This window comes from Coccinella septempunctata, chromosome 3 (assembly GCF_907165205.1).
Source record: "Coccinella septempunctata chromosome 3, icCocSept1.1, whole genome shotgun sequence".
Taxonomy (NCBI): Eukaryota; Metazoa; Arthropoda; class Insecta; order Coleoptera; family Coccinellidae; genus Coccinella; species Coccinella septempunctata.
Window position 1 is genome coordinate 26,234,083 of NC_058191.1, and position 14,648 is coordinate 26,248,730.

The 14,648-nt window shown below is 34.0% G+C and overlaps 2 protein-coding genes across 2 annotated transcripts; one reads left to right on the plus strand and one right to left on the minus strand.

The window, feature by feature from the left end:
* Positions 1–3,779: 3,779 nt before the first annotated feature.
* Positions 3,780–5,425, minus strand: LOC123309549. Its single transcript, XM_044892714.1, has 3 exons — positions 4,983–5,425; positions 4,601–4,916; positions 3,780–3,934 (listed from the first exon to the last, which is right to left on the minus strand). Exons 1-3 carry the CDS (start codon positions 5,358–5,360, stop codon positions 3,855–3,857), a joined length of 774 nt encoding a protein of 257 aa, XP_044748649.1. The 5' UTR covers positions 5,361–5,425; the 3' UTR covers positions 3,780–3,854.
* A 238-nt stretch (positions 5,426–5,663) lies between these two features.
* On the plus strand, positions 5,664–14,428 carry LOC123310100 (general transcription factor IIH subunit 1). Its single transcript, XM_044893482.1, has 9 exons — positions 5,664–5,981; positions 6,035–6,207; positions 6,263–6,428; positions 6,486–6,687; positions 7,441–7,672; positions 9,305–9,538; positions 10,678–10,909; positions 12,020–12,195; positions 14,086–14,428. Exons 1-9 carry the CDS (start codon positions 5,828–5,830, stop codon positions 14,200–14,202), a joined length of 1,686 nt encoding a protein of 561 aa, XP_044749417.1. The 5' UTR covers positions 5,664–5,827; the 3' UTR covers positions 14,203–14,428.
* Positions 14,429–14,648: the final 220 nt, after the last annotated feature.

The window sequence follows — 14,648 nt, forward strand, 5'->3', positions numbered from 1 at the left end:
GGTATTGATACATTGATACATGGAAGTGGCCATTATAGGTGAAGTGAGAGGAATTTATGGCAGGCTGCCTGGGATATTTTTATGGTTTAAGTATAGAAAGGCGGTACCTTCGATGATTTATTTGTATCCGTTGTTCCTATTTCAATTGTTTCTGAATAAACTATATTTTCATAAGGAACTTTGGTAAGGAAAAGATGACTCAGCACTTATTACGAAAATAACTATATATTTCACAATCAAAATCCTAAGTCCTTTCATATTATGTAGAACAAATATGAAAATCATAATTTGATAGAAAACTATTATTGGGGAATAATAATAATATGGAAAAATAAAGTTTTTCAAATTATATTGATACTTTGATACATATATGTATTCGTTGAAAAAATATATATATTTTTTCAACGAATACATATATGTATCAAAGTGTTATAACGAAGTGTTATACGAAATTGAAGACATTTTCATGATTCCCTCTCTATAAATGAACACATCGCATATATCGTTGTCAAAGCCTCAAAACTAAAATACTTACATAATCTCAAAGAAGTTCTCATGACATTCCTAGTTCAATGGAAAAATTATTCATGAAATGTGCATATATGAAAAACTAATATATTATTGATTAATTTTCATTAAGAAAAGTTACACCGCGGATAATAAGTATGAATTTCATGAAAGTAAAAACTAATAACCGAAGTCGTCAAAGAACGATCTGCATATATAATTTGAGTTCATATATGTTCATATTGTAATTTATAATAACCTCTTCGTAGAAAAAGGGACTAAATATCAAATAACAACTTGTTAGTGAAATTCCCAGTTTGTTGGAAAAGCCTTCATGACATTCCTAGTTCAATGGAAAAATTATTCATGAAATGTGCATATATGAAAAACTAATATATTATTGATTAATTTTCATTAAGAAAAGTTACACCGCGGATAATAAGTATGAATTTCATGAAAGTAAAAACTAATAACCGAAGTCGTCAAAGAACGATCTGCATATATAATTTGAGTTCATATATGTTCATATTGTAATTTATAATAACCTCTTCGTAGAAAAAGAGACTAAATATCAAATAACAACTTGTTAGTGAAATTCCCAGTTTGTTGGAAAAGCCCTCACTATGATGAACTAAACTGGGCATATACATCAGTGTGGTCTAACGAAAACTTAACACCTCGATTTTCCTGATTTGAAATGAAAATGTGGGAAATCGCTCGGACCCGTCAATTTCTGATTTGTGGGGGAACAACTTTTTCCGCTCATTGCATCCCCGTAATTGCAACCCCCTGAACACAAACCATTGGTTTTGAAAAGGGATGAGGGGCGTTGCGATATCTCGTGTTGAAGATCTTATCGAGACTATCTGATCCTAAAATTTCGCTTCAAAATTTCCATCAATAACAAAATGATGACAAGTAAAACATTGTAAAAGAGTACCTACTTTTGGGATAAGTTTATTGAATTGCTATAGGTACTAGAAATGAGCGCCATCACTTTCATGCAATAATATATGAGCTTTGCTGAAAACGTTCAGCAACATTACTCAATAATATGTTTTCTTGTGCAATTTGACGGCATTCATTAATGATCCGAGATCGTGAAACACCAGATACATCTGACAATTTTCTAGTACTAAAGGCATTGAACTCTAGAAGAACTGGTATGACACCTCTATGCAGGCGCAAACTGAGGAAGACTGAAAGGGAAGATGTAGAGCAATCTATCTCTCTTTGCGCTCTGTCAATTGGTTTATAACGATGTAAACAGAAACAACCCGGGACGTTGAAGTGAGACGACTGCTGCGTCCGGCATGTGATGCGGTTATTCGATTGGTTGCCAAACCATTAGCAAGAGATGGGTTGCTCTACATCTTCCGTCTCAGTTGGACACACTTTTCGTCGTATTTCGCTACCTAAGAGGCCCTTCCAGTTATTTTAGAGTTCAATGACTAAAGACTAAAGGTCGGATCCGTTGCTACATGCTGCATGAGTTGCATGACCTAAAGACAATCACTTTCCTCGCTTCGTCTCTTTCATGCACTCTCTTTTTGTTTTCGACTCAAGCAGTAGCGTCAAATTTGGCAATCAGTTGCACAACGTAAGCGACGGATACCTTTTTTTCCTGTTATGAAATTGATTACGCCCCGATTGAAAGGCCCGTATTTTTTAAAAGATTCTAACGGCCCGGATCAATTCTATAACCGAAATCAACAGGCTCCGTCACGCTCCAGATGAGCAGCAGTATGAAAAATTTCACATCGATAAATTCAAAATCGCGAATTGTAGCGTGCCCAACAATAATTTTTTTTCAAGAGAAATTTTTGCAAAGGGCATAACAAACACCTCTCATATTAAAATCACGGATGAAGTGATATTCATAAGAAATGGAGAATACGGAGTCCGTTTCGTTCACGAATAAAGCAACATATACAAAATGGAGTTAAAACTTTTCGTAATTCCGAAGTTGTGTCAACTACTTCTTGTATTGGGCCTGTCTGCTTACAGTATTCTTAGTTTTCTTTAGTTTCCTCACTATTTGACAAAGGAAATGAGGTGTTGTTGCTTGTTAGAGCTCTTATACAGGGTGACCACAGGAAGAATTTACATTTTGAAAACAGCAAAACGGTGTTAATTTTTTAAACAAAAAACTTATTTACTTTTCTGACATGTTTGTTAGGATATGCCATTTAATTTAACTTGCAAAAATAATGTCAGGAAGGTGACGGCCGTCTTCTCTGATGCAGTTTTCAATTCTGTTGAGGAAGCTCTGCCATACTAGCTGTAGTGTCTCCTCGGTGATTGGTGCCACCTCTTCACGAATTGCCCCCTTCAAATCTTCCAAATTACGAGGTTTGCGTTGAAAAACTTTCTCCTTCAAATGTCCCCACAAAAAAAATCGCAGATGTTGAGGTCGGGAGAACGACGAGGCCAGGGCACATCTCCAAATCTTGAAATGACATGACCTGGAAACAAGTTTCGCAGCAACGTCATCGAAACTCTTGCTGTGTGTGCAGTAGCTCCATCTTGCTGGAACCATACGTCCTGTTGCAAGTTGAGCATCTGCAGTTGTAAGAAAAAAAATCGTTGATCATACGCACGTACCGATTCGCATTCACGGTCTCCGCAATTCCATCCTCTTCAAAAAAGACTGGAATACCTAAATGGCCACTGCTAAGGAGGTGAATGACCGCCCGCCCAACCCCCCCTAATTTGCCAAGGCCGAGTACAGTCACATCAAAAATGTAAATACTTCCCGTAGTCACCCTGTATATCATCATTATTGACGAAATATTTCTGACTATCTGAGTCATGTATTATGGCCCATTTGGTCCACTTGGTGTATCATGATAGAGAGGTGAATATTATTGAAGAAGATGACTTATGTTTGTCCTCAAAGTGACATTATTATAGCTACCGTTTTTTTATGCTGGTCAAGTCTGTGCGCTCATCAAACTAATGGTGACTACTTCAAACAATTTTTGTAAATAATTCAAACCAATTGCTTTAGTATGATCAACAAAAAGTGAGTGAATGAACAAAAGTGTCGAATTAATTATTTTAGCATTTTCCTACAATACATCAATATCATTTGGTAGGTACTGGAAGATCTTAAATGTAATTGGCAGAATAAAAGTTTATTGTCATGAGATAATAATGAAAAAGAAACTTCCATTATATTTAATTTTCAGATACTCAACTATCCTCCTACTTTAGAATGGCAATTAGAAACCTAACTCCATCTTGAACCAACTGGAAATAAAAAGACTTAATTTTTGTCAAAAAAATAATTTAATTTATTTATACAAAAGATCTATCACCAATTAAAAAATATTAAGTTGAAATGATTAATCTCCTAATACATCATCTAACCATTGTTGTAAGGTTTCAGTTTCTAATATTGAAGAGGCAGATTCTATATGAACACCTGGAATAAGAAAAAACTATATTTAGGACAGTAAAATTCAAAAGTAGCTATATCTGTAATAACATATATGTTGATTCATGAAAAGAAACGTAATGTTGGCTGAAAGTTAGTGTTCAGAAATTTGTCCCCATCCAACAATCCCTTCAGGGATTAAAGGACACAATTATCTATCAAACATATATGAGAAGAAATTATATCAGATACAAAATGACTCATTAGGTCTTATAGAATATCCATCATCTGTGAATTTGATTGAAAGAGAATACATTATTATTACATCCAACCATATAATGATTTAAAATAAACTTTTCCATAAAAAATTTTTGTTCTTTTTCATCTCATTGAAAATTCATGTTTTTATATGTTGTGAATTTAAAAGTTTAAACATAGCTTGCCGCTGTGCTCTCTTCTCTCTCATTGTCGCTTCATTTTTGTTTTATTTTGCGTTCATGGGTGGAGGTTTTTAGAGAACTTCATATCAGCACACAAGATTAGCATCTTAGGCTGGGTGAATTCCTTCATTTTACAGAGTGGAAAAAACAAATATATATGTTTGTTATTGAGTACTTTGTTAGTAGTAAGTATAACTGCCTGTAAAACTATTTGATTTATTTAACTTGTTAATAAAGTTTGATTTGATTTAATTCATTGAAAGAAAGGTTTTACCTTCAGAAGATGAGGAATTCTTATCCAAAGAAAGTTCACCAATTTCATTTCCTAATGTAGAGATTTCTGAATTATTTCCTCGTGTAACTTTATCCTCAATGGCTCTATAATCCTCACTAACATTTTCAAGATTTTCATCAACTTGTAGTGTTCTATTTTTCCCATTTCTGCTCTTCATAATGTAACTAGTGGGTTCTTTCGAAGCCATAAACTCATCAATATTGGATTTAATATCAATCCCTTCTTTCAACAATGTTTGTTCATATATTTTTTCATTATTCTTGGCAGTTTGCATCATAATATTTTGTTGAGCAACCTAGAGAGCAAAAATAATCCTTAATTGAATATACTTATCTGTACAAAAAATTTAAGATTTACATACTGAGAAATATTCATCGGGTATTCCACACCTTTCATTGAACGGTATTGTAGACAAGCTTAAACCAATCAGATTAAGATCAATATTAAATAAGCCACTTGTATCAGCTGGACTCCTTTCGATATCTTGGATTTTAGTGGTAGCTTCCTTGAATTGGAAATGACTTCCCTTTGAAATAGGGGCATTGGCCAGCTGTGAAAAGTCAGATCCCAAAGGTACATAATCATTTATCGAGGTCAATTCTTCCTCATATCTATCCCAGTTGGGCACTAAGGACTTGGATTTTGTAACTGGTTTTGATAGGCCCGTTTTGAGTTTATTTTTGCTATATTTGGACTTATTAAGCAAGTGCTTTCTACCTCTGTTTTTAGGATCTTCCATGTTGAATGAATAGAATAAATTTGGAAAACAACATTTATTTTGAAAATTATAAATTGAGGTTATGTTTTGAAAATAATAAATAATGCATAGAATAATTATCCGTTATCCTTTTCTTCCAAAAAGGGCTTAACATGTTATGATAACCTAGATTTTATATGAAATATTATTTATTTTGAATTGAACAATAACTAGAGAATAAGCTGATAGCATTTTTTTTTCAACATTTTCACTTACATGCAGTATTGCGTTTAGTTTATTCCTCCTGAATCATCCTGTACATCTTTGACTGTTTTGACAGTACTAGTCTGTATTCTGTGTTTCCTAGCTACATAACCTAAAACTTCCCATTTCCACAAACGAACTGGGAAAATTGATGAAAACTGTGAGATAAATTGTATTCTCATTCTTACTTCATGAACTATTTTCGGATTTGATTGTGAAAGAAAAGCCAATTTTTTCCAATCACAATGACTACCTCAAGTGAAGATGTTCTTCTACAAATTCCACAAGTTCGTTTCAAAAAAGGAGACGGAACCCTTTTTCTAATGGACCAACGTTTGATTTGGATGGTTGAAAATAGAGATACTGTAGCAGTCTCACATCTTTATGAAGATATAAAATGTAACAAAAATTATTCTAATCATCTAATTATATTTTATGAAGTATTATTCCAGCTCAGAAAATTTCCCCTGAAGGTAAAGCGAAAATTCAGCTTCAGGTTGTTTTACACAATGGTGTTTCTTCAACTTTCCATTTTACAAATTCAAAGGGATTACCAGCTCAAGTCGCAGATAGGGATAAGGTCAAGGAAATGCTTCAAAGCCTGTTACCGAAGTTTAAAAAAAAAGTTGGTGAATAAAAGCTTGATTCATGATATATTAATTTATTTTAACTCGTCTTAGATGGACAGGGAACTTGAAGAGAAAAATAGATTGTTGATGTCGAATCCTGCCCTACTACAATTATATAAGGATTTAGTTATGCCTGAAGTTATAACTTCTGAAGAGTTTTGGAGTCAACATGCTGTCAAATATACTCAAAATCAGAAACAGCAGCCACAAGAAATTGGTGAATTGGTTAATATCGATTCATAATATCTTATGTTATCTAAAATTTTTTCGTTAGGTGTTTCTGGAGCCTTTTTAGCAGACATTAAACCACAAACTGATGGCTGTAATGGGCTTAAATATAATATAACTCCTGATATTATAGAATGTATCTTCAAGACATATCCAGCAGTAAAGAAGAAGTTTATTGATAATGTTCCTTCAAAAATGTCAGAATCTCAATTTTGGACAAAATTCTTCCAGTCTCACTACTTTCATAGGTCGGTGCTATATTTCATTTCATTGTTTTATCTATAATAATCATAGACTTATAATACATGGACTCACTGTCACGTGACTTTTCAGTAGATCGAGGGGTTGTATGCATTAGAGAGAGAAGGGCTTATGCGTTTTGATCGAACAAGAAAGAGATGAACTGATTCCGTGTGGGCAATGTCAAAATCATATGATGGATATTAACGCAGACGTTGCCCACAAGGTGTTCATACGTTGAGTATTATTCACATTATATTTATTCTTGAATGAAACTCACATAATTTTTATATTTTCCATTTCGAAGGAATGTTAAGGAATTCCTGTTTGCCTTCTCAGAAGCTTGTTGAACATTTATTATGGAAAATTTTTACAATTTTCGCAGACTTTGCCCACAAGGTGATGATACGTTGATTATTATTCTCATTACATCTATTTTTGACTAAAACTCACATATTTTTTGACATAATTGATTTCGAAGGAATGCTATGGAATTTCTGTGTGTCTTCTCGGAAGCTTGTTTAAAATTTATTGAAGAAAATTTTCGCATAAACTTGTGTTCTATAACCTTTTGACAGCTTGCCCACAAACTCTCCATCTTATTCAACCAACCGACTTCTCTCTCACATGCGGAGTCCATGTTATTTATAAGTCTATGATAATAATGAATAAAAAATAATAAATACTTGATAGCCTGATTTCTTGTGATTTAGGCTCAACTGAAATGAAAATTCTGATGCAATTTTAATCTCTTGTTTTAGGGATAGAAAATATGCAGAAAGCAAGGACATATTTACAGAATGTGGAAAAATAGATGATCAAGAAATGAAAAGAGATATTCAGAGAGGGGTCGATGACCCATTAGTTAATATCACAGAATTTGAGGATAAAACTTTAGATGAAGCTTATGGAACCTCTACTGAAAGAAGTACAGTAAATAGTGGAACAGTTAGTCAAGCTATGATTAAACGCTTCAATCAACATTCAATTATGGTAATTTCTGCTCTGTTCTTAGCATTCAATAATTTTTATTGTTGGTCAGCTACATTAATTGAGTACAAAATCAAATGATTACTTCCTAAATCTTAAAGCACAACTAAATGTTTTGAAGTAACATGCAAGAAAATCTTTTGGTATCTATAAAAAGGAAGGGTCTGAAACATATAGGATAGATGTGGCTAAAAAATTGATAACATTCAATATTCAAATGACAGTCATTACATGATTTCCACCACAGCAAATTCTATTTCAATTAAGCTCTCATAATAGTAAAGTTAAACTTCAATAACCTAATGCTGAAGGAGAATTTTCGAAGTAAAACTGAATTACATGATTTTCATTAGGATGAGTTATTTAACCACCACGTGCTCCTTCATCACAATAGCATCTTCATGTGCTAGTGAAAATCATATAATTTAGTTTCTAGTTTAATTATGCATTTTCATTAACAACACATCAGTTGTTCAATATTTTGAAGAATTCCATTGCAAAATTACAATGACTATATACGGGGGGTATATAGTCACTGTATGCAAAATAAGATTAATTGTTCTTATGGTTTTCATAAACTTAAAAGCTAATCATGTTACGAGTGTTCGGTTTGGATGCGTGTTTTGTTTTTTAAATAGACAAAAAGTTAATATAAGGACTTCTTTCTTAGTGAATTTAATTAACTGTGTATATTATTATTTGAATGTAGGTGCTCCTTAGTTTCCAATTTCTATGGTTACAGCCATATTCAGGTTACTCTAGTTGCCACCAGAGGGCCTATCGCTCTCTCTGATAGTGCAGTTATTTTACTATTTGCGATTGGTAGATATAGATAATCTACCTATTTGAGCATCTGAAATGAAGAAATCTACTAAAAAAATGTTGACTTCTTTGTCGAGGATAAACTCGCAAACTACCACTTTTATATAGGATGTGGCTGCATTGCGAAAAAGACATTTCCTCTTTCATAGCCTGAAATGAAAATTGTTCAAAAATTACCATACCTGACGAGCAAAACAGACATTTCCCCTTTCATAGCCTGAAATGAAAATTGTTCAATAATTACCATACCTGACGAGCAAAACGTTTCTGAAAGAGACCCAGGTCGCATAACAATTGTGCAAAAATGTATCCTTGGCTACCTCTAGGACCTAGGTTATGTTTATCCCACTATATGATTAGAGTCTGAACAACAAAACTTACCATTTCATGGAATATTTAAAGAACTGTTGATTTATGCACACCTGCATAAATCTAGAATCAGTGACAACTACACATACACATTTTATAACAAGAATACAGAGCGTGTCTTTTGTGAATCAGATTTGAGGAGTTTGGTAGATGTTGATTGACTTGAAAGAACCTTCAAATGCCAAAACACTCCTAGAACACTTAACAAGTTTTAAAATGAAGGCTGTACTACAGTTTCTTTATGAGCCACTTTAATTTGTTTCAGTGACAATTAGATAGAGACTCCGATATTCAGTTTGAGTCTCTGTTTAGAGGATAGTTCTGTTTCTAACATTTTCTTAATGAAAAGAAACATTACTTTAACCTTTATTATATTTGTATTTCTATAATTCATCTTTGCCCCATAATCAGTTTTTTAGGCTTTGTGAATAAAAATTGTTTTAGGTATTGAAAGCAAATAAAAATAAAGCAAGTGAAGTTAATTCACAAAGTGGTACCGAAAATAACTCAAAACCAACTAATGGTATGGCAGTAAGCAATAAAGATAAAACTATACTAAGTGAAAGTATTGAGCCAGCAAAAAAGAAACAAAAAATACTGGAGAAAATTACTTATGAAGATTTAGATTCAGAGGATAAAAACAAAAATAATTCAAGCATACAATTGAATCTTTCCAAGGTAAGGCAATTATATGAATTTTGCATTGTTTTAGATCTACAGCTTCACAAAGTTAAAAGAACCACCCATCCAGGTATAGTAATCGAAATGACAAAATAAGTAATACAACTTATCCTACTCTAAACAGAACAGAATTAGTGCTACATAAATTTCTAGCAGGCGCTAATAATGAGGATTTGCAATGCCACCTAGCATAAAAGGAGAAAATTATCCCCCTTGTGGACGCCCTTTTTTAGCTTGGTGGCTAAATTGGAGGATTTAGATGACATGTAATTCATGGAATTTGACAATAATTTTGGTTTATCATGATTTGAAATTCAACCAGATTTAATGAAATTCATGAGGCGCACCTGATTAAGTATCAAATATGTTCTAACTGAATAAAATTTCTGAAGGTTGATCTGGAGAATAATTTCTACTGGGTTTCGTCTATGTTTGTACACTTTGACGCTACGGTATCAGGCACTTCACAATTGAAAATTTTAGAAATTTCATTGAATCAGCAACTGCTCTTGGGTGTAACTTTCATTATTTGATCCTGATTATGCTCTTAATAGATCTATTCACAGCAGAGATGACTCTGCCACAAGTAACTTTCCCTACGAGGACCTTCTTAGTTTACAGACAGAGTCAGACTTGAAACCTTTTGTTTGCTCAAGCTTGATCTAGATCTAGAGGAACTCGTGTATTACTTCCGCGCTGACATAATCACTTTCCTTGTGAAGATGGGACTGGAGAGAGAGAAGTCTAGCTCTTCCAGCTAGTTTGTGTAACACAATAGATCGCATTGGTTGCGGTGGCAGGTCTGGTGAATCCGACCGTCACGTCCAAAAATCTGCAATAAATCTACCCCATGCAGTTCTAGACGGAACGCAGGCTAACGTCATTGAACCGTTGGAAAGCGTCCGAATGAATATGGGCGTTCGGATGACATTCGGTGATAGTTTCGACGCCAGGAAATGATTTATCTATGAATGAGAACATTCCAATCCGCAAACATCCCTTTGATATACCGCGTGTCGAAGAAGGAACACGCAAATAAATAAATAAATTTCTGACTAATCTAATTTTTTTTATATTTATGAATGAAATATGCTAAGATGTGCTTATTCAGTGGGTGAGTTTCATTATTTTTTTAGGTTGAAAGGTATCTTCATGGTCCAATGCCTGATACAATAATAGAACATATAAATCCAAATGAGGGCTCTTCCATATTGAGGTCAGTTTTTCAGGAAGCTAAACAGTGGAATGTAAGTCAGACTAGACATTCGTCGAACAGTCTAGTCAGTCCTGCTGCAGCTGTTGGGGCTTTGGGAGAACTTTCACCTGGTGGTGCCCTCATGAGGGGTTTCCAAGAACAATCTTTAGCACGTTAGTACTTTCTGTAGAAATTTTATAGTTAGCAAAGGAGGGCAGACAATATTTCTTTAAGAAAACACGAGTAAGCTCGTAAATCTACCTTGCCGGGCATAGTCCAAAGTTGAAATCACCCAAATTCCAATTTTGGCCTATAACTCGAAAACAAAAAAAAAATAGAAGAATGCAGTTGATGGCCTTATTAGTTGTATCTCGAAAAAAGACGAACGTCTTTCCTCTATCTCGTTGGGTTAAAAAGTTGTAGTTCAGGTATCACCAATTTTGCCCACCCTGTACGGTGGTTTCGCAAGGTTCTTTATTTTATCCATTATATTTTCGATTCGGTACTAAATCCTGAGAATAAAATTATGTTTTCAAAATTCGAGATTACCACAAAGCCGTTGAAATTTGAATTGATATCAACGCTAACAATTGGTAAAAATCATTCCTCTCGGACATTGTATAAAGACCGAGACAATGGCTCGGAGATCGAATATAGACGAAGTTCGAAGTCAACATGCACTAGATGTCATTCATTATGATCCACAGATATTCAGAAATAGGATTTTGATTTGCTAGATACGTCTGATCGGCAGTTTGCGTGAAACTCTGCATACCAGATCCGTAAACATGACGTGAATACTGCAGACTGCAGAATCATTTATAATTACCTTCTGCCTCTCTGTGAAACTTAAGTGGAATTTTTTTCACAGTGATATATGCATACACTACAGGGAGACTCGCAGTTCTTCACTTCATTCGCTGATTATTCGAATTTAAAGCTTTATCAAAAATTTACTTGAAGGCCCTCATAAATCGCAGTGGAAGCACACTTGAATTGTTACATTTGCCATGCAATAGTGACACACCCTGACAAATCAGCACAGTTGATCTCCGTTATAGATCAGACTCAAAACCAGACTATGCACTACTATTATAGGTACATTTACTATTGCAAATCTTTATTTTTAATCGTTAACTGTTTGATATGGGTCCTATTGTACTTTGAACTTCTTCAATTGAATTAACTATTTCGATCAGCTGTCCTCTTTTAGTTGGAACACTGAAATTGATAAACCCAAGTGTGAAAATTGCAGCATCCTTGAGCTGTATTATTTCTTTCAGAATTGGTACCACCAAACATTGAAACTGAGCTGAGGAATCTATATTTGGCTCTTTGTGAATTATTGAATCACTTCTGGAAATGCTTTCCAGCGACTCAACCTAATCAGGAAGAGAAAGTTATGAAAATGCATGAAGCATTACACAGATACCATACTGCCAAATTGAAGCCATTTGAGGTAATTCATCAGTTTTTGTAATCATAAGTTAAAATCGGCCACACATAATTCAACCTCTCCTTTTCGATCACTTACACCAAAAAAATTTTTAATAGTTTTCAAAATTGGGAAAATAATGGAATTAAATTTTTAAATGTTACTTATGGATAGTTTCTCGATGCTTGATCTTTCTTTCCAGAGCTTCATCGATAGATTGAAATACATTCACTAGAAAGCAATTGATATATTTTGTAGGTACATTTACTTCAAGTATGAGGAATGCTTATGACTGTTTAAGGGAAGGCTAAAGTAAAACTCATCTTCTGTGCCTGACAAAGTCAGACTTGGGTTGTTTGGCATGCTTAACCTGACTCTATCTGGGGAATCTCAGAAAATGTTCATCTTATTGTATAATCTTCTTTGAAATGTTGTGAGAAGTGGATGAATTAAGCTCAATTTTGAGTTTGAGATCAGTTGCACCAGAAGGTCAGGTACCCTGACTGGTCATTATTAACTACCTTTTAATATTTGAGTTATGTCTTTCTGAGACATTATGCCATCCATAATAATATGCATAATTCAATGCGTAAGACGAAGAAATTTTAATTCCAGTCATATGGTGCAAGCATCGAAAGTTATGCGCATTATGATAATGAATAATTCAGTTTTGAACTACAATAGATTTTTCCTTCTGTCTCCACCCAGAGATTGTTGGAGGTTTATTTCATTCAGTCGCGCTAAAGCAGCAGAGGAGCATGTAGTGTGACGCCATAACGGTTTGAAAATCAAATATACTCTTCGTAAATAGAAATGTCTACTCTATAAGAACAATTTCAAACTATAGAATAGTACTTTGGTAGTGACCCCATTGAAGCAACAATAAATTTATTTATGTTGTTGGATTTGAAGATCGGTCAAATCAAGTTTCATACGGTCATGGGACTTCTATTTTTAATTATGATCAAGTTTCATTGCTTCCAAAATTATTTAGTTTGATTATAAATAATGGTGTTCAGGAACATGCAAAAATTGCAAGGTTGCTGAAGAACCACCAGAATCCATGAGTAAAAATCGTCTGCATAGAGAGATAGATGTGTGTGCTGTTATTGAAACCTGTTGATCTCATAGATTAGATATATTGTTGATCTAGTTGATATGAGTGATAGAACTGCTCGAAATATTTTGAGAGGTTATGGTTACCATTTTTATAAATTACAAACAGGACAAAGAAATTTTCCCCAAGGACTAAATGAAACGGTTGGAATTTTGTGTTTGTTGTTGATAATTTTCGTTTTGGACTGGGATGCCAGGAAATTACATTCTTTATCGATGGCAACCTTAACGCAGCCAAATATCTGAAACTTTAACAGAACCAAATTATTCCGACAATTAAGGCGGAAACATATTATTAACACGCGACGCGAGCTGACGCGAAAATTGTACGCGCGTGGCGTCGCGTCGGGTGTTCATAGTATGATTCTAGTCTATAGAAAGCAATACATTTGATTCGACTCAACACGCATAATAATGTGTTTCCGCCTTTAGACAAATCCCGATTATCTGGTTGTCCAAGTCTCAACACTATCTATCTGTGTTAGGAGATAGCAGACTTGTTCTGGTTTGTAGTTCGGAACGGTTCTCATTTTGCGTTGAACTGAAATTTTATTATTGCCCATGTGCGAACTGTCCCGAACCGCCTGGAACTGCTAACCAAAACAAACCCGGTTAGATTTCATTAGTGGATTATTCATTAGCATGATAATATGATAATAACTTTCACTCTTGAACTGCTCAACTTTACTTTTATTCGTTTTATGCATTGAATTATGTAACGGTCCACATAAATTTTCCATATCGGTATATATAATCCCTTTCCATAATTTGTGATTGCTGTGACTGTGTTTTTTTCAGGATAAATTGATCAGGGAGCTTTCACCTCTTTCACATCACCTAACCAAACATTTGAATCAGCTACTGAATGCAGCTTACCAGAAATATAGTAATTGGCAAAAATTAAAACATCGATGAGCTTACTTGAAAGCCACCCAACATGAAACATGAAAGTAAATGACAATGGAAACAGAGGGCAATATTCAGGATTAATATCCTGTTGATAAGTGTGTTGATCTGTTGATTCATTCAATTTGTATATTTATTTGAAAGTTGTCTTATTATTATTCATATTGAATGAAAACTGAAATGAATTTTTCAATATTTGTTATGAGAAATGAAATAAATCGGTAATCTTTTTATATTTCAGTTAGTTTTTCAAAACACCTTTGCTTCCCCCATAAAAAAAGTGAAAAAAATTGTTAGATTCACAAAATCAGCTTCTGAAATACCCAAAAAAGAAATTTTCTTAACTATAACGATCCATGCAGGTTTAACCTCAACTCCAGTAGTAACGTGAATCAATGGAATATGGAAAGAGGAAAAATGCGGCACTTGATTCAGCCGTTCGGCGAGCCTGGCAA

Bases quoted from the DNA above. Each gene is read 5' to 3' on its own strand.
- LOC123309549 (XM_044892714.1), bottom strand. From the start codon at position 5,360: ATGGAAGATCCTAAAAACAGAGGTAGAAAGCACTTGCTTAATAAGTCC. The intron at 4,917-4,982 runs GTATGTAAATCT...TTTGCTCTCTAG, and splicing joins TACCCGATGAATATTTCTCA to GTTGCTCAACAAAATATTAT. The intron at 3,935-4,600 runs GTAAAACCTTTC...TTCTTATTCCAG, and splicing joins GAATTCCTCATCTTCTGAAG to GTGTTCATATAGAATCTGCC.
- LOC123310100 (XM_044893482.1), top strand. From the start codon at position 5,828: ATGACTACCTCAAGTGAAGATGTTCTTCTACAAATTCCACAAGTTCGT. The intron at 6,208-6,262 runs GTTGGTGAATAA...AACTCGTCTTAG, and splicing joins TACCGAAGTTTAAAAAAAAA to ATGGACAGGGAACTTGAAGA. The intron at 10,910-12,019 runs GTTAGTACTTTC...TATTTCTTTCAG, and splicing joins CCAAGAACAATCTTTAGCAC to AATTGGTACCACCAAACATT.